General features: G+C 38.7%; 1 protein-coding gene across 7 annotated transcripts in view; it reads right to left on the bottom strand.

Moving 5' to 3' along the window:
• The window catches only part of NSD3 (nuclear receptor binding SET domain protein 3), a 112,523-nt gene that overhangs the window by 74,461 nt on the left and 11,471 nt on the right, over nucleotides 1-26,591 (bottom strand). For 6 of the 7 annotated variants that reach the window (XM_059685367.1, XM_059685365.1, XM_059685369.1 and 3 more), the window contains exon 2: nucleotides 3,686-4,401. In XM_059685367.1, coding sequence (XP_059541350.1) covers nucleotides 3,686-4,357 — 672 coding nt within the window. In that variant the 5' untranslated portion in view covers nucleotides 4,358-4,401. Of the gene's footprint in view, nucleotides 1-3,685; nucleotides 4,402-23,164; nucleotides 23,308-26,591 lie in introns of all 7 variants that reach the window. The other variant, XM_059685366.1, reaches the window with a different exon arrangement.

Here is a 26,591-nt window from a genome sequence, read left to right as displayed (position 1 = left end):
GTATGTGCCCTTGGCCGGAATCGAACCTAGGACCCCTCAGTCCGCAGGCCGACGCTCTATCCACTGAGCCAAACTAGCCAGGGCTGCTGCTGCTTCTTTTTCTTTCTTTCTTTTTTTTTATATATATATTTTATTGTTTGTTTACAGAGAGGAAGGGAGAGGGATAGAGAATTAGAAACATCGATGAGAGAGAAACATCAATCAGCTGCCTCCTGCACACCCTCTACTGGAGATGTGCCTGCAACCAAGGTACATGCATGCCCTTGACCGGAATCAAACCTGGGACCCTTCAGTCCACAGTCCAATGCTCTATCCACTGAGCCAAACCGGTCAGGGCTGGCATCCACTTCTTAAGTTTCTAACTGCCCTCCACATGTGATAAAATTTTAATTAATCAAAATTCAACTTACAAGAACTTAGCTTTTCATTTCTTTGAAGGAAAAGATAGGAAGGAGGGGAGAAAAAGAAGAATGGGGGAGGAAGAAAAGGATGGGCGAGGAAGAAAAGGAGAAGGAAAAGAGAGGATAGTGAGGAGAGGGAGAGAAATAAGAAAAAAATCTACATTTCCCCCCCAAACACTCAACTTTCAGGCAACGGCCTTGTTAATATTTAATGCAATCAATGCCAGTTTCTACAGCTGTATCTACAAATTGACATTCCCTTACTTGAAGATATTATATAATCCTAAATAATGAAATATTAATTTATGTTTCACATGATTTACTAAAAAAGAAAATAACCATAACTCTTAAATTATATCTAGCCTTTCTAATGCCTGGATATGATAGTTAACTGAAGTTTTAAGTGATATAAAGCATAGCAGATATCCAACAAAGACAGAATTGGCTTTAAAATCTTATTGCAGAGTGATTACTAGAAATATCACTGCACTGAATTTTTCCTAGATTCCAATAAAGCAAAAAGTAGATATGAAAAATCGCCTGTCTTATCCTGCCTCTAATTGCATCCAGCCCTATTTCTATTTTGATATATATTTTAAGTCATTTTATCAATAAAGGGAAAAAGTCTAGCCTATTAAATAAAATTGGACATTCTTCTACTTGCCAGATTCTCTAGAGCAAAAGCAAGATGGAGCCAGCAAGACAGTTCTTAGGAACTGAGCTAAAACCAAATTCAGTTTTGTGCATTTTTGTGATTCCCAAAGGTCATAGTGCACCACATATATTTTCATTTCAGATCTAGGGAAGAAATGCTACAGTGAATGTATCTGGAGTGCAAAAAGTTAACTTCTTTTGTTTATTCATTTACTTAATTGTCAATATAAGATACTATGTGAGGTAAGTTCTGTGTGGGGCATTTAATAAACGATAGAAGAAATTGAAAGGCATTTAAGAAACTATTTAGTTCCAAAGCCTTCATTTTAGTTCTTACAAAACTAAGACACCATAATAGCTAGTGTCCCTGATTACTCTTTATCTCATTACCTGGTTTTATTTTCTTCATCTGAACTTACATATGTACACACTAGAATAGAAGCACACAAAAAGCAGGCATCTTTACTTTTCATTCATTGCCCTACTTTTAATTCTAAGTGCCTAGCACACAGTAGGTACTCAATGGATATCTGTTAAGTAAATAAGAAAACTATAGGGATTGGGCCTAAACCGGCAGTCAGAGATCCCCCGTGGGGTCCCAGATTGGAGAGGTTGCAGGCTGGGCTGAGGGACACCACCCCCTAGTGCACAAATTTGAGTGCACGAATTTGGTGCATCAGGCCTCTAGTCATAAATCAATAAACCAATAAACAACAAGTGCTGGAGAAGATGAGGAGAAAAGGGAACCTGGGTGCACTGTTGGTGGGATTGTACATTAGTGTAGCCATTATGAAAAACAGTATGGAGATTCCTCAAAAAATTAAAAATGGAACTGCCATACAATCCCGCAATCCCATTTCCCAGTATTTATCTGAAGAAAACAAATACACTAATTTGGAAAGATATATGCACCCCTAAGTTCACTATAGCATTACTAGTAATAGCCAATATATGAAAGCAATCTAGATAGATGTCCATCAAAGATGAATGAAGATGTGGTACACACACACACACACACTGAAATATTATTCAGTAATAAAAAAGAATGAAATCTTGCCATTTGTGACAACATAGATGGACCCAGAGGGTATTACGCTAAGTGGAATAAGTCAGAGAAAGACATACCACATAATCTATAATAATAAAAGTGTAATATGCTAATTAGACTGGACAGCTGAACGACCTTCTGGACGACCATCCGGACGAAGCCGGGGCTGCAAGGGCTGAGGTAGCAGCCACCGTGGCTGCAAGGGCTGAGCCCTTGCACAAATTTGGTGTACTGGGCCTCTAGTCTCACATATATGTAGACTATAAAAAACAACACCAGCCCTAACCGGTTTGGCTCAGTGGATAGAGCGTCGGCCTGCGGACTCAAGGGTCCCAGGTTCAATTCCGGTCAAGGGTATGTACCTTGGTTGCAGGCACATCCCCAGTGGGGGGGGGGGGGGGAGGGGGGCATGCAGGAGGCAGCTGATCGATGTTTCTCTCTCATCAGTGTTTCTAACTCTCTATCCCTCTCCCTTCCTCTCTGTAAAAAATCAATAAAATATATTTAAAAAAACACACACACCACTACCAAAATAAATGTATAAACAAAACAAAGCAGAAATAGACCCATATATAGAGAGAACAAGCTGATGGGTTGTCAAAAGGGAAGGGATGGGAGGATGTGGCTAAAAAATAATGTATATAAAAAAAAATCATGCCTGAAGGTGCCCAACCCACATGAGGGATCACAAGATTAGGTGTTACCATGGTTCTTTCCACTGTCGTGTGACACTGATTACTAAAACAAAAAGTGTGAATAAATATGAACCAAAAACTTAAACGAGAGTGAGTCCTAGACCTAACTACCAGTTTACAAGAAATATAGGGACAGAACTTGTTAATGATGCCATTGGGACGCAATCAACAAAATCCGGAATATGAAACCCTCTGAAGGAGAAATACCCCATTTCTTTAATAAATACATTGTAAGAAAAAAAGCAGTGAGGGGAACCTGTTGATTTAAGAAGTCCTAAGAAACATATCTACCAGATGCAATGTATGGGCTTTACCTAAATTCTGCTTTAAATCTATCAACTGAAAAGCAAGCATACACCTTAAGTTACCTAAGAAGGATAACCCTTCTAAAAACTGTGGCTGGAGTTTTAATCAATATATACAAAAACAAACTCTGATTTTAATAAAAAGAGGTCCTTTATTGCTTTAGGTTATTTTGTAGCAAACACAATAGTAGGGAGTGCTAAATCTAGGAATCTAGGATCTACTGGCAAAAGTTGGTCTAAAAAACATATAAACAAACATCTTCTCTTTGCCTTTACTCTTCATTTTTAGAAACAAGTTTATTAGAAGCAAATAAAAATAAAGGTATTAGACAAAGAAACATAAAAAGCAAGTTCTTAGTGCCACATGTTATAATATTGTTTCACTCTAATGATGTCCATTCATTTATTCAACAAATATTTTCTCAGCACTTATTGTATTAGCCTAAGCTCCTTATTAGAGATTAGAAGAAAGAAGTTAACAGAAATATTTACATTTAAAGAGAGAAACACTGAAAAATAGCTCTAGGATTTCCAGTAAATGTGAAACATTACAGAATTTTTCAAAAAGATGTTTCAACTTACATTTTGTTCCTCTGGTTCTAATTTGGGGATTTTGTGTGACTTGCGCTCTTCAGATCTAGATGACTCATGTTTGTTGCTTTTTTTCCTCTTTTCTTTTCTGCTTTCATGCTTTGACTTTGTGTGCTCACTTGCCTGTACTTCATTTAAAAGGTCTCCACAGAGGGAAGACTCAAACAATTCCCTGCCATTCTGGATAGTTTTGGTTATTTTCAGTTTAATTTCAGGTGAGCCAGTCTTCTTTGGAATCACAGTTTGTGGTACCGAAGGAGGTGGTAGCTGTGGAGGAGAAGGTTTTTCCAGAATTTCATGTGGTCTTGTGTTTGGAATTTCTGAATGGTAATAGTCAGTGGGGCTAAAGTTTCTAACTGCACCAAAGCCATTGGCTGATCCATTGGGATACTGATTATAAGACTGGTATTTGGTTTGAGTTTCATACATGCTGATTGATGGTGGATAGCCATTTGTGAGTGGAGGAAGATCTTCTGTTGTAGGTGCATACTGAAAGCCTTGCTGCAAGGTAGCTTCATATGGTGTATGGCCACCATCTTCAACAATGTCACTGCTGTTATCAAAGGCATCCTCCTGACGGATGTTGACGGAGTCAATAAGTTGAGGTGGTTGCTGAATTGTGTTTCCCATGATCCCTTGCATGAAAGAGAAAGAGAAATCCATTGTTCTGCTCCAGCATCCTTAACTTTCCCTTTTTCTCATCGGGCCTAAAGTTTTAAAGGGGAAATTAAAAGGTATTAATATCCTCACAAGCTAAAAGCTAATCAATTGAAAAAGTAATAAACTAAAATATTCTGAACCCAATTTCCATATCCAGATATGCAGAAACACTAAATATTTTTAAAACAGGTAGCCAATATAATTGTAACACAACACAAATACATTTTTATCTTAAAGTCTTATATGCTTAAAAAAAATCTCAATTACTTTCAAAATAATTTTAGTACAATTTTTATTCTCTTTGTAAACATGCAAGATAGCTTTCTGTTTTCCAAGTTAGAGATCATAATTCTAATGTTAAACCTGGTATTTGCAATATAAGCAGTTCAGACACATATAAATTAGGTCCCTCAAAGCTTCCTTTAAATCATTCATGTTCTGTCCAGTGGTTCTTTTGTCATTACAAAAAGACTAATATATATATAAAACCCTAACATGCAAATAGACCAAACAGCAGAACAACCAAACAACCGGTCACTATGACCTGTGTTGACCACCAGGGGGTGCACGTGGAACATGGCGGGCATCGGCTACGGCGGGATGGTGGAACAGGTGAACGGGGGCTCCAGACCAAGGCAGGGCGCTGGTCACTATCATCGGGGCAAGCCTCTGAAAATTCTTTGTTCCCACGTGCCGTGGTCCCACCGGGTGCTCTCACCTACTTCTGGTGCAGGCCCCGCTTGCACCTGCTGCCAGCGCCATCAGCGGTTGCGAGCAGCAGTTGCTAGCCTTGATCATCCGAGGGCTTCTCCACCTCCCTCTGCTCCTGAGGGGAGATCGGGGCCGGCAACCACCTCTCACATCCGTTGCTGGCAACAACCCTGCTCACACCTGCTTCCCACGCCTGGCACTGATCCCAATCACTCTGCACTGTCAGCAGGTGAGAGGCTGCTGGCAGAGAGGGGCCAGGCAGGGGTGTGGAGGATGGGCTGAGACCCACCCCTGTGCCCATGGCAGCTTCGCAGCCCACAGTTCAAGGTTCACGAATTCGTGCACTGGGCCCCTAGTTTTAAATACAAAAGTATAAATGCCTATTGCTCTCCTTCATCATCCCCATTCTTCTATGTCATGAAAAACTACTGTAACCACCTTGCTGGGTATTCTTCCAAATATTTCTTCATATATCCTATATAATAAAAGGCTAATATGCAAATTGTCCTCTTGACCAGGAGTTTGACTGGGAGTTTGACCAGAGGCCCCCCACCTGGATCAGGGGCCAGCCAACCTCCCACGTCCCTTCCCCACAGCCAGCTCAGCCTGATCGGGGCAGGCTGCCTGGACCCCGCCCGTGCACCGGGCCTCTAGTTTACATATAAAATTTAAAAAATGGGGTTTAGGCCCAAGCTGGTTTGGCTCAGTGGATAGAGCATCAGCCTGTGGACCGAAGGGTCCAGGGTTCAATTCCAGTAAAGGACACATGCCTGGGGTTGCAGGCTCAATCCCCAGTAGGAAGCATGCAGGAGGCAGCCAATCAATGATTCTCTCTCATCATTGATGTTTTTATCTCTCTCCCTCTCCCTTCCTCTCTGAAATCAGTAAAAATATCTTTTTTAAAAAAACAAGGTTTATTCTGTGATTTGTTTGTTCAACTCAATATATCCTATACATCTTTCTACATCAGCATGTATAAATTTCATGCATACTTCATTCTTTAAAGCAGTGGTTCTCAACCTTCTGGCCCTTTAAATACAGTTGTGACCCAACCATAAAATTATTTTCGTTGATACTTCATAACTGTAATGTTGCTACTATTATAAATCGTAATGTAAATATCTGATATGTAGGATGGTCTTAGGTGACCCCTGTGAAAGGGTAGTTCGACCGCCAAAGGAGTTGTGACCCACAGGTTGAGAACCGCTGCTTTAAAGTAAACAACTGTGTTATCTACCATAATGTATTTAACCATTTGTGTACTGACAATCATTTAACTATTCACACAATTGTTTGAGATTATAAACAGGTCTACAGGAAACTTTCTTAAAACTGCATATTTGTGCACATATGTATTCCCATCATACAGATTTGAAATTTTGAGAGACTGCAAAAATATTCTATAGTTTGCACTACAGCAATTTACATTCATACCAATAGTGTGTGAAGATATCTGATTCTCTAGACCAGCTGTGGGCAAACTACGGCCCACTTGAAATGAATAAAACTATTGAAAAAAAAAGACCGTACCCTTTTATGTAATGATGTTTACTTTGAATTTATATTAGTTCACACAAACACTCCATCCATGCTTTTGTTCCGGCCCTCCGGTCCAGTTTAAGAACCCATTGTGGCCCTCGAGTCAAAAAGTTTGCCCACCCCTGCTCTAGACTCTTGCCAGTATCTAGTTGTTTTTAACCAGTAGTATAAATAGCAGAATCATCTGGGATACTTTTACAAAATGCATATGTCAAGGTCTATCTACTGATAAATACGATTCAATAAATCTGAGATGAGGCCTAGAGCATGAGCATTTTTTTAATATGTTTTTATTGATTTTTTTCTTAGAGAGGAAGGGAAAGGGAGAGGCAGAAGAAAAGGGAGAAGGAAAAAGACAGCAATCAGTTGCCTCCCATAAGCACCCCTACCGGGAGTTGAACCTACAACCTAACCTGGGCATGTGCCCTGACTAGGAATTGAGCCAGTGACCTTTTGTTGCATGGGATGAAGCCCAACCAACTGAGCCACAACAGCCAAGGCTAGAGCATGAGTATTTTTAAGACTACATTCCAGCTGATTCTGATGCACACTCTTTTTCAAGTTATTGCACTATAATCTTTACATTATAGTCATTAATTATATTCTTAAAATTATTGTACCCCATCTAGAAGATGTCTAAAGATGACCGTATTATGTAAGAATGTTATAATATAGAAAATCATCTGTTAGGAAATGCTCTAAGACTACACTGCTTTTTCATAAGGTTTGATAAGCCCACATCTTGAGACCTAGGATTAACAGAGTCAGATATTATTTTGATAATTCCATAAACATTTCTTCTAGAAAGCTCTAAAGCAGAGGACTTCACTACTGCATGAAGTCTTATGAACTGATTATAGATACCTGAGATACTATGAAGAAGGATTCTGACGCTACAGCTCAGTTCAACTCTGTGACTGATTAATCATGTCTACCATCTTGCCCTGGCCAGTGTGGCTCAGTTGGTTGGAATGTTATCCTGTACACCAAAAGGTGGCAGGTTTGATTCCTGGTCAGGGCACACACCCAGGTTGCAGGTTTGATCCCTAGTCGGGTCACCAATTTTCCTTCCTTTTTTCCTCCCTCCCGCCCACCCTCCCTCATCTCTCTCTCTCGAAAAAAACAATGAAATAATAATAACAATGTCTACCATCTTGGTTCTAGCAGGATTTACCATAATAAGGTATGTAACCCAAAAAGCAAACGGGGTGGGGGATCTGACAATACACTTTTAAAGGTGTATCCAATTAAACAACTGCTGTTTATTCTGTTAGCAAATGGGAAAGCAAAAGTTTTTAGAAGTTTCTAAAATTTTAAACAAATGTATACGAGCAAACAAGAAATCAAACTGCCCATATTGCTCTATAGTGGAACAGGGGTAGAGGTATCAGAGAGCAAGGTCATTTTTTTTAGCAGCTACTCTGGGACAAGCGCTTTATACATTATCTCATTTAATTTTTCATAACACCTCTGTAAAATAGGTGGCATTCAGTTATACGTTCTGAGAGGATTCATTTCTTTTGTTCACGTACTTTATTCCTTAGTCACTGCCAAAATAGCTACTCTATAATAACCATCACCAACACTTAAATCATGCTTAGTATATGCCAGGAACCATTCTATATGCTTTACATACAATACGACATTTAATTCTCCCAACAACCTTCAGGTAGATATTAGTATTTAGTTCCATTATAGATGGGGAAATAGAGAACAGAGAGGTTAAATGACTTGCTTAAATGCGCAACACTAGTTCTTAAATGACAGAAATGGGCCTCGATCAAGGCAGTCTGGTTGCAGAGTCTGTCATCCTAACCAGCATACAATACTGATAATGCTGATATTAAAAATTATTTCTTTATATATAGTTTAAAATTGAAACATTACGCTAATTTGACCCTTGGCAAAAATGTATAGCTCACAGACACAGAGGTATGCTATAAAGTTCTGTAAATACATATGGGGCAACTATACCAGTGGAATTCAAAAGTTTTTCCAACTTCCAACTTGAAGGCAAGTTAACTATTTTTTTTAAAATATATTTTATTGATTTTTTTACAGAGAGGAAGGGAGAGAGATAGAGCGTTAGAAACATCGATGAGAGAGAAACATCGATCAGCTGCCTCCTGCACATCTCCTACTGGGGATATGCCCGCAACCCAGGTACATGCCCTTGACCGGAATTGAACCTGGGACCTTTCAGTCCGCAGGCCGACGCTCTATCCACTGGGCCAAACCGGTTTCCGCGCAAGTTAACTATTGACATTTGACAAGATGCAACCTATGTTTTTGGTTCTCATTCCTGTCATATACGAGATCAGCTTCCACATTAACCTCCCAAATTATACAGAGGTAAACTGAATCTCAAAATGAGGAAACAATCAGACAAACCCAAAAGGTAAAAATACTCTCAGACAACTGGCCTGAGCTCTTCAGAAACCACAGGTGGAAAGAAAGAGTATTCTAGATTTTAAAAGACAAGATTTAGACAACCCAATTCAATGCACAAACTTTGATTAAATCCTGGATTTAAACACACACCCACCGATAAAATATACATATTTTGGAGAAAACTGATAATTTTAAATATGGACTGGCTATTAAACAATGGAGCTATTAATTTTCAAGGGTATGACAATAATAGTATTTTGTTTATATAAGAGAATGTCCTTAGGAGAGCCATGCTGAAATATTTAAAGTGTCATGGGATCCACAACTTTCAAATGGTTTAAGATTTAAAAGTACATATACAGCCGAAACCGGTTTGGCTCAGTGGATAGAGCATCGGCTTGGGGACTGAGGGGTCCCAGGTTCGATTCCCGTCAAGGGCATGTACCTGGGTTGCGGGCACATCCCCAGCGGGGGATGTGCAGGAGGCAGCTGATCGATGTTTCTAACTCTCTATCTCTCTCCCTTCCTCTCTGTAAAAAATCAATGAAATATATTTAAAAAAAAAAGTACATATACATAGAAGGCATAATGTTAAAAACTGGCTAATCCAAGTGTGAACTGTAATATTCTTTTTAACTTTCTTAAAAGTTTGAAAATGTGAAAAGTAAAATGTTGGGAAAATCAATAATTTGACTAAGGTAAAGTGGTGAAGCCTGCATTAAATCTTGACACCATATTCTGACCAATTAAGCCAAACAGTCCACAGTATATTTTCTAGAAAGTTCAAGCATTAATAGACACACACATTTTCATATTATTTATCCAAATAATACAATAATGCAATCAAGAAAGCAGTTTTGATCATTTTTTTAAAAAGCTATTTTAGGACTATAACTAAACTCCTTTACAATGATTTTTATAATTACAGGAGCCTGGGAGCCAATCTCCAAAGACCAGATGTACTGACTGACATCAAAGTTAAGACCTTATAGAATTAGGGGGGCTCTTTAGTGAGCATAGGCTCAGAATCAAACTGCCAGATTAAAACACCAGATCCAACCAAGGCTTGAATTTAGGCAACTTAATCTCCCTAAATCTCAGTTTCCTTATCAAGAAACTGTAGATACTTACAATTTTCTGTTTACCTTGTGTTGTTAAGAATTAAGAGTTGCCAAAACCGGTTTGGCTCAGTGGATAGAGTGTCGGCCTGCGGACTGAGAGGTCCCAGGTTCGATTCCGGTCAAGGGCATGTACCTGGGTTGCGGGCATATCCCCAGTAGGAGATGTGCAGGAGGCAGCTGATCGATGTTTCTCTCTCATCGATGTTTCTGGCTCTCTATCTCTCTCCCTTCCTCTCTGTAAAAAATCAATAAAATATATTTAAAAAAAAAAGAATTAAGAGTTAATCCATGAGCAGTACTTAGGACATTGCCTGGATTAGCTAGAGCTCAATATCAATTGGCTAGTATCATTGGAGTGCAATGCTGGTCAGAAGAGCTTGTGAAAACTTGAACTTTCACCTAAAGTTGTTTAAAATAGTATAATAGACCAGATACGATTTTATGGGTAAGACTCAAAATAATAGTGTACCTGTAGAACAGAAGGTAACTAAGAATTAAACTGTGTGACCATTATAATTATAAAAGACATTTGAGAAGAACAATGTTCACTAGGAAAGGAGGCAGTCTGACCACGAAAGACAGGTAGGATGTGGAAGTTAAGTGTTTTTAAGCCACTAATTTTAAAACTACTCAGTATAGGCCACCAAATATTCTCACCTATGTCCTCGATAAATCCCTGATAAAGATGATATATTTTAATTTTTTATATTACTAAAATAGTAGTAATAATCTAATCTAATGAAAGAGAAACATGCAAATTGACCGCACCTCTGCTACGACCCAAGGCACGCCCACTAGCCAATCAGAGCGACTATATGAAAATTAACCCAACCAAGATGGTGGCCGGCAGCCATGGAGCTGGAGCAAGCAGGAGGCTTGGTTGCCCCAGCGATGGAGGAAGCCAAGCTTCCCGCCTGCCCTGGCTGGCTGTGGCCTCCGCTCAAAGCAACAAAGTTTCAATTATAGAAGATAAATAAATACCAGATACCTGCTTCCAGACAGCCTCCACTGGCAGCTTAGGTGGCTGGGGGCCATGGCCAGCCTGCAAACAGCCATCAGCTCCTCACCCAGGCTGGCCAGGCACCCCAGCGGGGACCCCCACCCTGAAGGGGCTGTGGCCAGCCAACAAACAGCCGTCAGCCCCTCACCCACGCTGGCCAGGCACCCCAGCGGGAACCCCACCCTGATCCAGGACACCCTTCAGGGCAAACCAGCCGGCCCCCACCCATGCACCAGGCCTCTATCCTATATAATAAAAGGGTAATATGCAAATTGACCCTGACAGCAGAACGACTGGTCACTATGACACACACTGACCACCAGGGGGCAGACGCTCCCACAGGGCGAGCTCTGCTCAGCCATAAGCCAGGCTGATCGCTGCCAGTATAGCAGTGGTGGTGGGAGCCTCTCCTGCCTCCTCAGCCACACTAAGGATGTCCGACTGCAGCTTAGGCCTGCTCTGCGCTGGCAAGTGGACAACCCCCGAGGGCTCCCAGGCTGCCAGAGGGATGTCTGACTGCCAGTTTAGGCCCAATCCCCCCAGGGAGTGGGCCTAAGCCAGCAGGTGGACATCCCCCGAGGGGTCCCAGACTGCAAGAGGGCACAGGCCAGGCTGAGGGGACCCCCCCTCAAGGGCACAAATTTTTGTGCACCGTGCCTCTAGTAGTAATAATAATAATAATAATAGCTAACATTTGAGGACTTATTGTGTCAATACCATCCTAACTGCTTCATATTGGTTATATTATTTTATTCCTCATACCATCCCTTTGAGGAAATACTGTTACTACCCCCATTTTACAAATGAAAAGTGAAGGCCAGCATAATTAAGTAACTTGCCCATAGGCACACATCTTGTAAATGGAGGATTCAAACACAAGCACTCTGTTCCACAGCACTGGCTTGTTAAGTAAGCTAATTTCCTACAATCCATAAGTATGTAAAGTAAATAGCAACAAAAATAAAAATATTCACACTTTATACTTCAGGCATGCTCAAGAGTTAACAATTTGGTGAGAAATACCATAACGATACTAGTCTTCCAAGTAAATGATCCCACCACAGGCAAACAATTTATGGCAAATTCTTCCTTAGACCAGTTTCTAGTTTAAAAAAAAAAAAAATCAACAAATACTTTTTTCTTAATTTTGTTGAAGCTGTCTATAAATAGTTTTAAAGGAAAAAAGTTGAAAATTATCAACTAAAGATTTAAGGCTCTGATTTATTTACCAACTTATTCATGAGGGTACTCTAAGAGGAAAATTTATAGAATTCTTAAGTGAATGCCGAAACCGGTTTGGCTCAGTGGATAGAGCGTCGGCCTGTGGACTGAGGGGTGCCGGGTTCGATTCCGGTCAAGGGCATGTACCTGGGTTGCGGGCACATCCCCAGTGGGAGGTGTGCGGGAGGCGGCTGATCGGTGTTTCTCTCTCATCGATGTTTCTAACTCTCTGTCTCTCTCCCTTCCTCTCTGTAGAGAATCAATAAAATATATTTTTAAAAAAAAGAATTCTTAAGTGAAATCTCAGACATAGAGTTTTAAAAAAAGGAAGCATGTCACGTGATTCAACTTGAGACTATAAGTATCAACTATTCATGATATGTTAAAATGTATAGTTTAAGTCAGTTTAAAAAAATCTCAAAATGAACAATTCTCTGGTAGACCATACATATTGCTGGATTCTATCTTATAGAGTTACAAGCTATTCTGCATATAGTTATTTTTCTATCCTTAACACCAGTGTTTCTCAATAAGAGAAAACTTTCTATTTTATTAGAGGCCCAGCGCACAAAATTGTGAGCAGTTAGGGTCCCTAGACCTAGCTTGTGATCAGGGCCATGTTCCACCCCGCTGCCGCCACAGATCAATTGGAGCCTGAGAGCTGGGAGGAGGGACCAAGAGGTCTGCCTTCCACCCACTCACCAGTCGCTGCCATGCCACTCACCCCGGTTCCCCCATTAGCCATCCCCTGATCAGTTGGAGCCTGCAGGATCGGGGGAGGGACCAAGTGGTCTGCCTTCCTCCCACTCACCAGACCCCAGTTCTGCCCCACCAGTGCCACCCATTGATCGGAACCTGGCCGACATGATCGGGGTGTTGGGGGCAATCCGGCCTGAATCAGGCTGGTTCGCTGGCCACAGCCGGTGTCATAGCGACTAGTCATTAGGTCGTTATGGTTGTGATGGCATTATGGTCTCTGGCTTTTTATATAGAGAGATTATACATCAAAATTCCTCATGTTGGTACCATTATTCAAGCTTTTGGAAATCAACAATCATTCTAAGATGTCATATAAATTGCCTACTTCTGTTTTCAGACCCATCTACCCCTTAAATACATTCCTAGGTTACTTAACTTATAAATGCAACCGCAACACTTATTAAAATTCCTCAATGACTCCTAGAAAAAGTTGAAGCACCTTGGCTTACAGAGCACACCCTCCAAGCAAGGTCTCTACCAACCTCTCCAACCTAACGTCACTTCTGTACACTAGTAATGTCAAATTTCTGAGAATTACTGCACACACTATGATTCTGTACCACTGTGCCTTCACTAATGTTATGCCTGATGCCTAATATGCCCCTTTACACATTTTTTGGCTTGACCTTTAACCAACTTTTGAGCTCAACAAGTCATCTCCAAGTAGTAACTTAAGCTGTAGGCTAGTCTGAGTAACTTCCCTCTGTGTTTCTAAGATATACTATGCAGGCCTCTTAGAATTAATCATGAAACAACCTGTTTATGTGGTTTTTCTTAAGAGCAGGAAGTAATTTTTTCATCCGTGTGCTCCAAGAACCCAAAGCCAATGCTCAGAGGAGAGGCTTAATAATCTTTTAAACTGAACTATGTAAATTTAAGGGAGTTATTACATATAAATGAAATGCTTTAAAGAGTTGTTGAGGATTTTTCCGTGGAGAATGCGAGATAATATAAATGCAATTACAGCCTCCTATGCAGGTACTATCCTTGGCAAAATCTGACTGCTTACCTCGCCACTAATGACTGAGATTCTCCTTAGTTCTTGGCTAACTTTCCCTTCAAGGCTTAAAACACCAAGAGACTGATATGAAGTCAAATAAATTTCCAGAGAGTCTATTAACCCAATAAAAATCCCCAAGAGATATGTGATTTCCATAATTCGGAAAAAAAGGGTGGTCTTCTTTTACCCCAGAATAAACAAGGGATCCAGATGTTTCTTTTTGTGAACTGTTGCAAGGAACAATTCTCATGGTTTACGATAAATCCACAGTCTGTATGTTTCTATAGTAACAAGAAAAGAATGCATGCACACAATCTGCAGTAATGTACCAGCTATGCTGGTTCTTGAAAACCTGGCGTTTTTACTGTTTGAAGATTTCCATGGCAAAACATTTAAAAACAAAATTTTAAGACACATACTGTTGAAAAATTAGAGGGTCATTTTGTTTTAAAGCAAAAAGTCTAAATAAATTCAGTATACAAAGGCACATTTAAGTATACATTCTTTGAGGTATTATAAGATAAAGCTATCAAATATATTAATGTACTGATTTCTAACTGAATGATCACTCCATTTCAAAATCAGATCCTATCTATATATATAAAAGGTTAATATGCAAAGTGTCCCCTTGGGAGTTCAACCGAGAGTTTGATCGCTTGCTATGACATGCGCTGACCACCAGGGGGCGGCGCAGAACGAAGGAAGGCCCCCATCGGCCCTGATTGCTGGCCAGGCCTAGGGACCCTACCTGTGCATGAATTTCGTGCACCAGGCCTCTAATATTGAAAATAATTTAAGCCCTGACTGGTTTGGCTCAGTGGATAGAGTGTTGGCCTACAGACTCAAAGGTCCCAGGTTCAATTCCAGTCAAGGGCATGTACTTTGCTTGCGGGCACATCCCCAGTAGGGGGTGTGCAGGAGGCAGCTGATCGATGTTTCTAACTCTCTATCCCTCTCCCCTCCTCTCTGTAAAAAAATCAATAAAATATATTTTTTTAAAAAGAAAGACAATTTAATACATACACACATAAGCCTCCTTAAAACTTTAGCCGTGAATCATATTTAACTACTGAATATGAAGATTTCTTTTTTAAAAATATTGATTTTTTTAGAGAGGGAGGAAAGGGAAGGAGAGGGAGCAAGCAGTAAAGGGAGAAGTGGGAGGGGTGGAGGGGCGGGGGGAAAAGAGAGTGAGAAACATTGACCAGTTGCCTCTCGCATGCACTCCAACCTCGGATTGAACCCACACCCCCAGTATGTGCCCTGACCAGGAATCTAACCGGTGACCTTTCTGTGCACAGGATGATGCTCAACCAACTGAGCCACACTGGCCAAGGCTGAATATGAAGACTTCTTGATGACAGCATCAAGGGATATTTTCATTTTATTATTTTTTCCCCAAAAAACTACACAGAATAAAAGTAGAGAGGGGAATTAATTTTTTTTTCCCTTAGAGAGTGAGGAAGTGAGAGGGAGAGAGAAACATCAATGTAATAGCAAAACATCAATCAGCTGCCTACTGCATGTCCCCCACAAGGGATGGAGCCTGAAACCCAGGCATGTACCCTGATGGGAGAATCAAACCAGTAATCTTTCAGTGCATGGAATGATACCCAATCAACTGAGCCACACTAGCCAGGGTTAATTTTTTAAAAAATATGGTCCACTATTTTCAATACACAGTTTATCAAGAGTGAAACCAGAGGCTCTATAAAGTAAAAATGTGAAAACAATGCTTAACCTATAGGAAGAATGCTAAAATCCCCACATGCCAGGGGTTTTAAAACAGACTCCTTTCTTTGTTCTACTCACATTTTAATCTGATTATATGATCAGAGTAATCTGTATTGCACATTTGGCTTTCACAATTTAAAAATCATTTAATTGTTAGTAATGTCATAACATCGGAGGAGGAGGAGGAGGAGGAGGAGGAGGAGGAGGAGGAGGAGGAGGAGGGGAGGAGGAGGAGGAGGAGGAGGAGGGGGAGGAGGGGGAAGAGGAGAAAGAGGAGGAGGAGGAAGAGGAGGAGGAGGAGGAAGAGGAAGAGGAAGAGGAAGAGGAAGAGGAAGAGGAAGAGGAAGAAGAAGAAGAAGAAGAAGAAGAAGAAGAAGAAGAAGAAAGAAGAAGAAGAAAGAATAGAGCCCTGCTACCATCAACATATCAACAAATGACCAAGTGCTGGAGAGGATGTGGAGAAAAGGGAACCCTAATATGCTGCTGGTGGGAATGCAGACCGGTGCAGCCATTATGGAAAATAGTATGGAGTTTCCTTAAAAAATTAAATATAGAACTGCCATTTGGCCCAGTGATCCCACTTCTAGGACTATATCCTAAGAAAACCAAAACACCAATCAGAAAGAATGTATGCACCCCTATGTTTACAGCAGCACAATTTACAATAACTAAGATCTGGAAACAGCCGAAGTGCCCATCAGTAGATGAGTGAATAAAAAAAAGCTGTGGTACATTCATACCATGGAATACTATGCAACAGCAAAAAAGAAGTGTCTCTTACCCTTTGAGATAGCATGGAGAGACCTGGAAAATATTATGCTAAGTTAAATGTCAGTCAGAGAAACACAAGTATCACATAATCTCACTCATATGTGGAATCTAAGTAACAAAATAAACTGATGAACGGAATGGATCCAGAGACATGGAAGCAGGGAACAGAGTGTGGAATCTCGGAGGGAAGATGGGGGAGGATTGGTGGGTGGGAGTTAATCAAGAAACCCTGTTATTTAAAAAAGCACACAAAATACAGAAGGCAGCAGGAAAAGAGGAAGGCCAAATTTGAGATGGATTGACTCCATAAGAGTAGCCATAGGCGTGAGTCTACCAGAGCTGAGCAAAGCTGTTCAGGACAGAACACTGGACATCACTCATTCATAGGGTCGCCAGGAATTGGAGCTGACTCAAAGCACAGTCACACACACACACACGAGATGAATATTTTTAGAGTCCAAACACACACATTTAAAAATCAGCAAACACAAACTGCTATTAAGTATGAACAGGATGCAAATTACACTAAAAAAAAAAAATCAATACTCTTCCAGAACAAGCCTTTCTACATTTTAACAACAACAAAAATAATTGTGGGTAAGGGTGGGGGTTATGGAAAAAGAAAATCAACCACTTGGTTCTAAGAACTTGACCACACCTATAGAGTACCAAAAAGGAAATGAACAACAATGTTTACCTTTTAATCACTAAAAGCAGCTAGAATTGATAGTATCTAATCTACCTCTGCTACAGACAAAGAGCAATAACTGAATTTGGTTACAGTGACTACTACACAACACTTTGTCAATCTTTGAAACAAAAAGAATCCTGCTTGGAAATCTTTGTCAAGGAAATACAAACAACATTACAAATGTAAGCAGTTGTTCCATTTGTCTTCAGATGATCTTATCCTTTGAGGGGACAAAAACATATTAGATTACAATATTTACTATTTTATCCACAAACAAAAGAAAGCACTTTTAATAGCATCCAAGTGCTATACAGTTGCTAGTTATAATTATCCATAAAAGTTTTAACCAAGGTATAGAAGCTAATTATTTCTGAATAAAATTTGAGCATTTTCTTCCCCCAAATTTGTTAAATTCCCATAGTAATACAAATGCTTGGACTTCTGAGACTTTGAGACCATTGTGTAATGATATTAACTCTAGAGGTACTTAACAAATTTTTAGTTTCCTTATTACTTTTCTAAAAATATTTTTTTATTCATTTCAGAGAGGAAGAGAGAGAGAGAGAGAGAGAGAGAGAGAGAGAGAGAGAGAGAGAGAGAGAATATCATTGATTGGCTGCCTCCTGAACGCCCCAGTGTGCCCTGGTTCACAGGTAAACGCTCAACCACTAAGTAACACCGGTTGGGCCTTATTACTTTTTAAATGAAAATTTGAGGAGTCAAAATTATAAGGTTCAATAAGGCTGCTTGTCAAACTTTTGAATCTTTTAAAGTGGTTTACATTCTGGTTGAGGCTCTTTGGAAGATTAATGCTATGATTTAGGGAGAAACATTTTCTTTTCTGAGCTATTTTCAGTACTTTCACTGAAATAAAATATCAGTTCTCCAAATGACAAAGGGCATACAGTATTTTAGTATGTTAAGTAAATGTTCTGTATTAGTAAACCTTATCTGGGTGGGTATCTTGACTTAAAGGTACTTTCCGAGGTAGCCTTTTAAAAAGGACTCTAAGCTACTGACTAATTTCTACATTAAAGTGGAAAATCTGCTTGTTTTAAAAATAATTCAGGACAGAATATATTCCCTTTATATTTTCACATGATTGTACTCACTTATCCACAAGACATAAAGCAATTCATGCCACTTTAGTATAATCACTAACAGCATGCATCCAAATCAAAGTGCTCTCACTCTGTCTATATACAATAAAGCCAAAAGGTATCATTAGAAGATACTCTTCTACAACAGGATTTGCTACAAGACATTTGCTCACTGAGGAACTAAGCAAAAGCATAAAATCGACCATTCTCTTCAATAAAATACAGATTCGATGCTTAAACAATAAAAGCAAAGCAGAAATAAATATTGGTGGTATTTACTCTTCTTCCTCCTTTTAAGGCACAGTATTTTGTCATACTTTCTAAAAGACACAGTAATATTCCTATAGAATGCCCTGTTAATCTACCAATTTTACTCAATTTAAATAAGAATGTTCTTACAAAAGGCTACATATTGTATATTTCCATTTATATGGAATGTTCAGGATAGGAAAATCTGTAGAGAGGAAGATTAGAGGCTGCCGGGGCTAGAGGAGAGAGAGATGGAGGGTGATTGCCAATGGATATAGGATCTCTTTCTGTGGTGATGAAACCACAGAAATGCACACTATAAAGGGTGAATTGTCTAGTATGTAAATTATAGCTTTTAAAACATGCTCCAAAAGAAATCAAGAAAGCAGTTACATGTTTCTCAACAATAGTGCACAATATCCATACAAAAAATTACTGGTGTAAACACACATTAAATGTGCTTAAAATAAACTTTATACTTATAAAGCTACAGTAATGAAAATATGAGGTATTGGGCCTAATATATGGTGTTGGAAGATGATTTGACTTTGGGTGGTGGGCATAGAATGCAATATACAGATCTTGCATCATAGAAATCTATGCCTGAAACCTGTATGGTCCTATTAACCAATGTGACCCCCAATACATTTAATTAAAAAATTAAATTAAGCCAGTAGCTGAATAGTGTGGGGGAAAATAAAGTCTGTAACACTAAAAAATAAAAAATAAAAATTAATCAATGAATATATATTTTAAAAAACACACTGGCCGGTTTGGCTCAGTGGACAGAGCGTCAGTCTGTGGACTGAAGGGTCACAGGTTCGATTCTGGTCAAGAGTATATACCTTGGTTGCGGGCACATCCCCAGTGGGAGGTGTGTAGGAGGCAGCTGATCGATGTTTCTCTCTCATTGATGTTTCTAACTCTCTATCCCTCTCCCTTCCCATCTATAAAAAAAAAAATGAATAAAATATATTTAAAAAACAAAAAACAAACAAAAAAACACACACACATAAAAATAAAATATGAGGTACTGGTGAAGGAGCAGACAATGAAACAGAGTAAGATCCTTGACAAAGACCAAGCCTATATAGGAATTTAGTATATAACAGAAGAACTAGATATTAGTGAGGAAAGGACAGAAGATACAAAGAATGGTACTAGAAAATGGCTTATCAATATAGAAAAAAATTAGATCTTTACCATATAATATACCAAACTCCAAGTGGTTTAAAGACCAAATATGAAAAGTAAAACTTAAAAACTTTTAAGAAAAAACAAAAACATAAAACAAGAATACATCTTTATGAACTCAAGGTGGGGAAGGATTTCTTAAACAATGCATAAAGAGTACGAGCCAAAGGAAATAATAAACTCAACAGTATTAATTTTAAAAACTGTATGCCAAAAGATAAACAAGTGAAAAGACAAGCCCCCAGACTGGGAGAGGATAAATACAATGCATAAAAAAAAGCCAAGTTCTACCCCCCCAACTTTAAAAAATATATATATTTTATTGATTTTACAGAGGAAAGGAGGACAGAGTTCGAAACATTGATCACAAATATTGATCAGCTGCCTCCTGTATGCCCCCTACCAGGGATTGAACTTGAAACCAAGGTACATGCCCTTGACCAGAATTGAACCCGGGACCCTTCAGTCCACGGGCCAACACTCTATCCACTGAGCCAAACTAGTTAGGGCCCTTCCCCAACTTTCTTGCAAATGTTCCCAGTTTGTACTATGTTCATCAGTTCTGCCTTATCATTTCTCATCTGGATAAGAGCAACAGCTTCCAAACTGTTCTGCCTATTTCCGAAATTGTCCACCTCCAATCTGCTTTGTAGAGCACTGACAGAACTTAAAAAGAAAAACAGAAAAAAACAACAACCCACAAATTTAATAACCTTCCATGGCTCTCCATGCCTTAGGATGAAAATCCAAAAGCAGAAGATCTTTTTTGATTTGGCTCCTGTGTACTTGTTCAGCCTCCTCTCCTGCTGCTGCTTCAGCTTTCCCACCTTGCCCTCCACCAATCTAACATTTCCTCTTATCAACCACTCATCCTTTAAGAGTCTAGTCTATTCAGATGTGTTAAAATATTCCAAGAAACTTTTCCAGATTGCCCCCTCACACATCACACACCCTCTGTAGGCAGGTCAAGTACCCTCTCCTGCTGGCATAGCATTCTACCTCTACTCTACCATAACACTTAGTACATTGTACAGGGCCATCTTGACCTAAAGGAAGGGTGAGCGTATGTGTAAATGAACATGATCCTAAAACATCTGTGTGTAAGAAATAATAGCAAAATACTTTATTACATCAATTCTGGATACCAGCTGCTGTCTGTTAATTGCCCTCTGTAGGCTGAGGCAATGTTGGGCTAAGGTTCATGCCAGCTCCTCCCTCCTTCTCATTCTGCTGCTGCTAACTTTTGGGAAGGAGACCAAAAGTTACAGCCAGGCTGTCCCCATCCCAACCTACACAGGCTTCTCTAATAAAATATTTATTGAACACCTACTATTTACCAGACACTGGACTAAGCACAATAGTTACAGGGATGAAAATTTAGGCATGCTTCCTACAATCATACATTATTACTGGAGACAGGAAAGCAATAAAGGAAAAGTGCAGGAGATGAGGCTCAGAAATTGCTTCTGGTAAGGTTTGTTTATTCATTTCATATTGAGTGCCTGTATTATGTTTAATCCTAAGGACTAGAGATAAAAGATAAGGAAGACAGAGGCCTGCTGACAGAAAGGGACAAGTGCCCTGGATGACAAAAGAAAACTTGCGGGTTGAGAAGCTAGGTGATGTGAGAACAGAGAGGATGCAAGGGAGCTCCAACATTTCCAGGCTTAGGAAACAAAAAGTCCTAACCTGTGGGAAGGGAGAGGAGTGCCTTCCCCACATTAAACTAAAAGCATTTTCAATTCTGTTTAAAACTTTCTTGGCTTCTTAATATCACAGCTTCAAAATGATCTAGTTTATTATTAGAAAGGCCTTTCTTGATATGTTACAAAACAAAATTATAAGTATTTAATGAAAGCACACAACTTAATTCAGGAAAGTAAAAACAAATTAGATGCCAGAGAATATAGAAAGACTGAAGTTTATTTTGAGGACATAAGACTACTTCATCTCTGAATCCCCAGGCCAACTATAATATCTGGCACATTATCAATAAACAAATCAATCATAAACAGAATGGAGTACTACAGTTAAGGGGCCATAGGACTGGATTAACAACTGAAAAATTAAATATGAACTAATAGCCATTATGTAATTAGTATTGCTGAAATCCCATGGGCTGTTTGTTAACACCACGCATTTAGAACTGATTGTACAGATTTGCTTTTTCCTTCCTAAGAAAGGTCATGAATAAAGCTAGAAAATATCTGCACTTTGATTATTTATATGTCCAACACAAAACCAAACTAGCAGAAGAAAGATTGGGTAGCTCAGAAGAAGGCAAGCTTCCTCAGAGCTCAGGAACGAGCTGCTAAGAGCTAAAAAACCAACCACAATTTTCTATGATGATATTTCAAATAAAGACAATAATAAACTTATTGGCCAAGCTAAAAAAAAAAAAAAAGATTATGGGTCCTTTTACTACTAAAATTTTTAATATTTTCGATTCCTAACAACTGAAATCTCTGGGTCACATGGATTTTATAGTTGATTTTCACAAAAATATGTAGGGGAGGAGAAAATTTGCAGTGGTAAAGACAGCACTATAATAATCATTTTTCAAAGTCTGTTCATTTAAACATATAGTCGTCACAGTTAAAAAAGAAAAACCCTTATAACTATCCAAAAGAACTATATTAAGCCAATAGTTTTCCTAATGAATAACCTCTAAGTGGAAATTCATTTTACAAAAATAAGTAAAAAGGCTTTTGTTCACATCTTAAAACATTGTTTAGCTATTTTAAAATGTGTAGCAATAGATAAGTAAAAATAAAGTCCTTTCTACACTTACCATGTTGGCATTTCAAAATCAGAATTATACACTAATTTACTATAAGAAATATTTACAAGAAAAATTTGATCTCCAACTACTCTCAGATAACTCAAACCAGTATCAGCCAAATATTGCTTGTATCAGTTAAAGTGACTATGTCTGCTACACAGTGATGTTCATTCATAGATCATAAGTCAAAACAATATACTGGAAAATAAGGACTTGGCAGTTCTCCTTTCTAGTCCAACCAATGGCATACAAATGACTTTCAGTAAATTCCTTAATCTCTGCCTAAGAGATTAGAAAATGAAGCTACTCAAAAACTGACCATGGATATATATTCTCATATCTGTGTCCATATTGTCAACTCCATTGCATTTTAAGTGGATAGGATTTAGTTAGTACATGTGTGTGTCTGGACAAAAGTTTCTTTTTAAAATAAGAGTTCCCAGAGAAACATTTCTATATGATATGGTAACTAGTCATCTTAAATTACCCAAATCAACATCACCAAGTAAATAATTCTCTAAGTAAATAATCAAAAGCTGAGTCTCACCTTGCCTATTCCCAGACTCCAAGTGGTATGATACTCCAGATATATATCTTAGTCCTCATAGAGTCCTTTTTTTAAATTTTGGTTTTGTCTATGACATAGTTCATTACTGAACACCAACAATGTACCAGACCCTGTTCTAGGTCCTAGAAAATCAAAGGAAAGAGATTCTGGTCTCATGAAAAAGAAAATTTCAGACAGTGTTAAGCTAATAAAACAGGGTAATATGATACAGTGAATGGGGGGCTACATTGTTATAAAAAGGATTAATGGAATAAAAACCAGGAATTAATCATATAGAAAGATTGGAGGAAAAGAAGTGAAGACATAATCATCACACATGTCTTTTATTTTCTATCGAGTTCTCTTTGTTTCAGAGGCTTCTAAGGTATGGCTATAGTAAAATGATTTAATAGTTTTGTCAAGTATTCCATGTAATTTAAAAAGTTTAAATTTTAAATATGTTTTTATTGATTTGAGAGATCAGATGCCTCTTGTACACATTCCAACTGGGGACTGAATCTGCAACCTAGGTATGTGCCCTGACTGGGAACTGAATTAGTGGCCTCTCAGACAACGCCCAACCAACTGAGCCACACTGGCCAGGGCTAGAGCAACACTATTTTTAAAAGCGTTAACGGTACTACTCCAGAATCTGCTTAACTCTATTATTGTCACCCCAAATATTTTCTGAAACTTACACATAAAATGTTTCTACTAAAAATGTGCTAAACGGAAAATGATCAAGGATATTAAAATATCCTATATGAGGAAGTGACCTGCATGAAATGAAACAATTATAAAATTCAAAAATCTATATCTGATTTTGGTGAACCAGAAACCTTATCACTAAATACAATCACACAATTTTCATTTGACCATGATTCCACTAAGTTACACACCATTTTGGTTGCTTTGTCAATCTTATTTTTTCCTAACTAAACCACATTACTATTGAACTGCCTGTATCAATATAAAACTTAATAATAAAACAGCCTATTTCACCCTATTTTCTTTATCTATCTGGCTTAACCTCAACTTTCTTCACTTAATTCTTGACCACACCCATCAAGAACAGATGTGGTGTTACCACTTGAAGAAAATTTACAGTCCCTTACATCAAGGTACTGTCTCATACTGAAAATTACTACAAACTAAGTAACACATCAGTCATCCTGTTCTATTCACTATGAAATCTAGTAAACTAACAAGTTCACCCACATATTTTCCTACCTCTTTCCCCAACACACTTAAATTGTAAAACGAGAGGCCCGGTGCATGAATTTGTGCACGTGTGGGGTCCCACAACCTGGCTGGCAACTGGGGTGGATAGGGGCCGGCTGGCCAGGGGGAGGGACCACAGGAGGTTGGCTGTGGGAGCACACTGACCACCAGGGGGCAGCTCCTGCGTTGAGCGTCGTGTCGTCATAGCAACCTGTTGTTCGGTTGACCGGTTGTAAAGGTTGCTTAGGCTTTTATATATATAGATAAGATGTTTCTCAGGTTTTTTTTTTAGTTTGGTTCTTAAAACTTTGCAAATGTTCAAATTTTACTTTCTTTTCCACTGTAGTCTTCATTCCCCATAGCAAGATATAAAAAGAATAAATTATGTGTAGTTTTTAAAGTACTAAGCAATAATATCTAAAATAATATATACTAAGTTTATCTTTCCTGTAAAGACCAGGTTTTTTTGTTTGTTTGTTTCATCAGGTTTAGCACTTTAGTGTTTTAGGTTCAACTGTATTCAACATTTCATTTTAAAATAAGCAATAAAAGTCAGAACGTAAGTAACTTCATACCATAAATTCAAAATGTATATTATCACCTATTTGCTTAATCAGAAGACTAAGTGTTGGTGAAGCTGTAGCCTTCATGCTGTTGTTATAACAACAGTGTAAGCAAATTTGGACTGGAAAATTAACTTCATGTTTATACTTGTACCAGCACGAATTCTCTTACCAACTGAGAAACACCCACATAACCCATGCAAACATTCTGATCATGCATTAGTTAACTTTCAACTTTTAAGTTCTATGAAAGTGAGTTTGAGCCAACTGAGTTTATTTCTTCATCCATTAAATGTGCAACTAAAGATTAGTTCATTTTGCATGTTAGTTTTCTTATATTAAAAAGTCATTTATGCCTAACCGGTTTGGCTCAGTGGATAAAGCATCAGCCTGTGGACTCAAGGGTCCCAGGTTCGATTCCGGTCAAGGGCATGTAGCTTGGTTGCGGGCACATCCCCAGTGGGGAGTGTGCAGGAGGCAGCTGATCGATGTTTCTCTCTCATCGATGTTTCTGACTCTCTATCCCTCTCCCTTCCTCTCTGTAAAAAATCAATAAAATATATATTTTTAAAAAGAGTCATTTATTATCACCTATATGCCTGTTACAGTTCTAAACATCATACTCTATCATGCCTGAGATAAACCCCACTGATAACACTACCACTGAATAAAGCTCTAGGCACACTCTAGCACGTCTAATTTGGATCCCTGTAACTCCAGAAAAATAGTCATTTTCATCTCTATTTCAGAGATAAGAATTCTGAGCGTCAGAGGTAAAAGGTACAGTGGGGACAGGAACTCAGATTTCCTTGGCTCTTGGCCTACACTCCACTGACCACTGAGTTAAAAAAAAAAAAGATGTTTAATTAAATGGCTTATGGCAAATAGAACAACTGTCAGGGTGAAGGTCAGTCAGAGCAAAGCAAATCTCTCTTAAAAAAACAAAACCATACTTTCCAAATGGTAACAAGGTTGCAACAATTAATTATATAGGCATAGCATAATTTTTATAAACATTTTCTAAAACAAAGTAGTTCTAAATAAAATTTGAACGAAAAAAAGTATTTTAAAATGCATACAACACTCTCTCTGTTGCAATGCAAACCATTGCATGGTACACTTTAAATGGGTGAATTGTATGGTATGTGATTTATTTCTCAATAAAACTTATTTTTAAAAAACTTTCTGGAGAACAAACAGAAAATGTGTGTCAAAAGCTTCTGAAATGTTTATTTTTTAAAATATATTTTTACTGCCGAAACCGGTTTGGCTCAGTGGATAGAGTGTCGGCCTGCGGACTGAAAGGTCCCAGGTTCGATTCCGGTCAAGGGCATGTACCTGGGTTGCGGGCATATCCCCAGTAGGAGATGTGCAGGAGGCAGCTGATCGATGTTTCTCTCTCATCGATGTTTCTAACTCTCTATCTCTCTCCCTTCCTCTCTGTAAAAAATCAATAAAATATATTTAAAAAAAAATAAAAAAAATAAAATATATTTTTACTGATTTCAGAGAGGGAGAAGGAGACAGACACATCAATGATGAGAGAATCAACCACTGAGCTACACTGGCCAGGCTGAAATGTTCATATTTCTAAAGTAATTTTACTTCCAGGAATTGACTATAATAAGATATCAGTCATACAG

Source organism: Myotis daubentonii, chromosome 2, assembly GCF_963259705.1.
Source record: "Myotis daubentonii chromosome 2, mMyoDau2.1, whole genome shotgun sequence".
In the NCBI taxonomy this organism is placed as follows: Eukaryota; Metazoa; Chordata; class Mammalia; order Chiroptera; family Vespertilionidae; genus Myotis; species Myotis daubentonii.
This window is presented reverse-complemented; position numbering and strand designations above follow the sequence as displayed.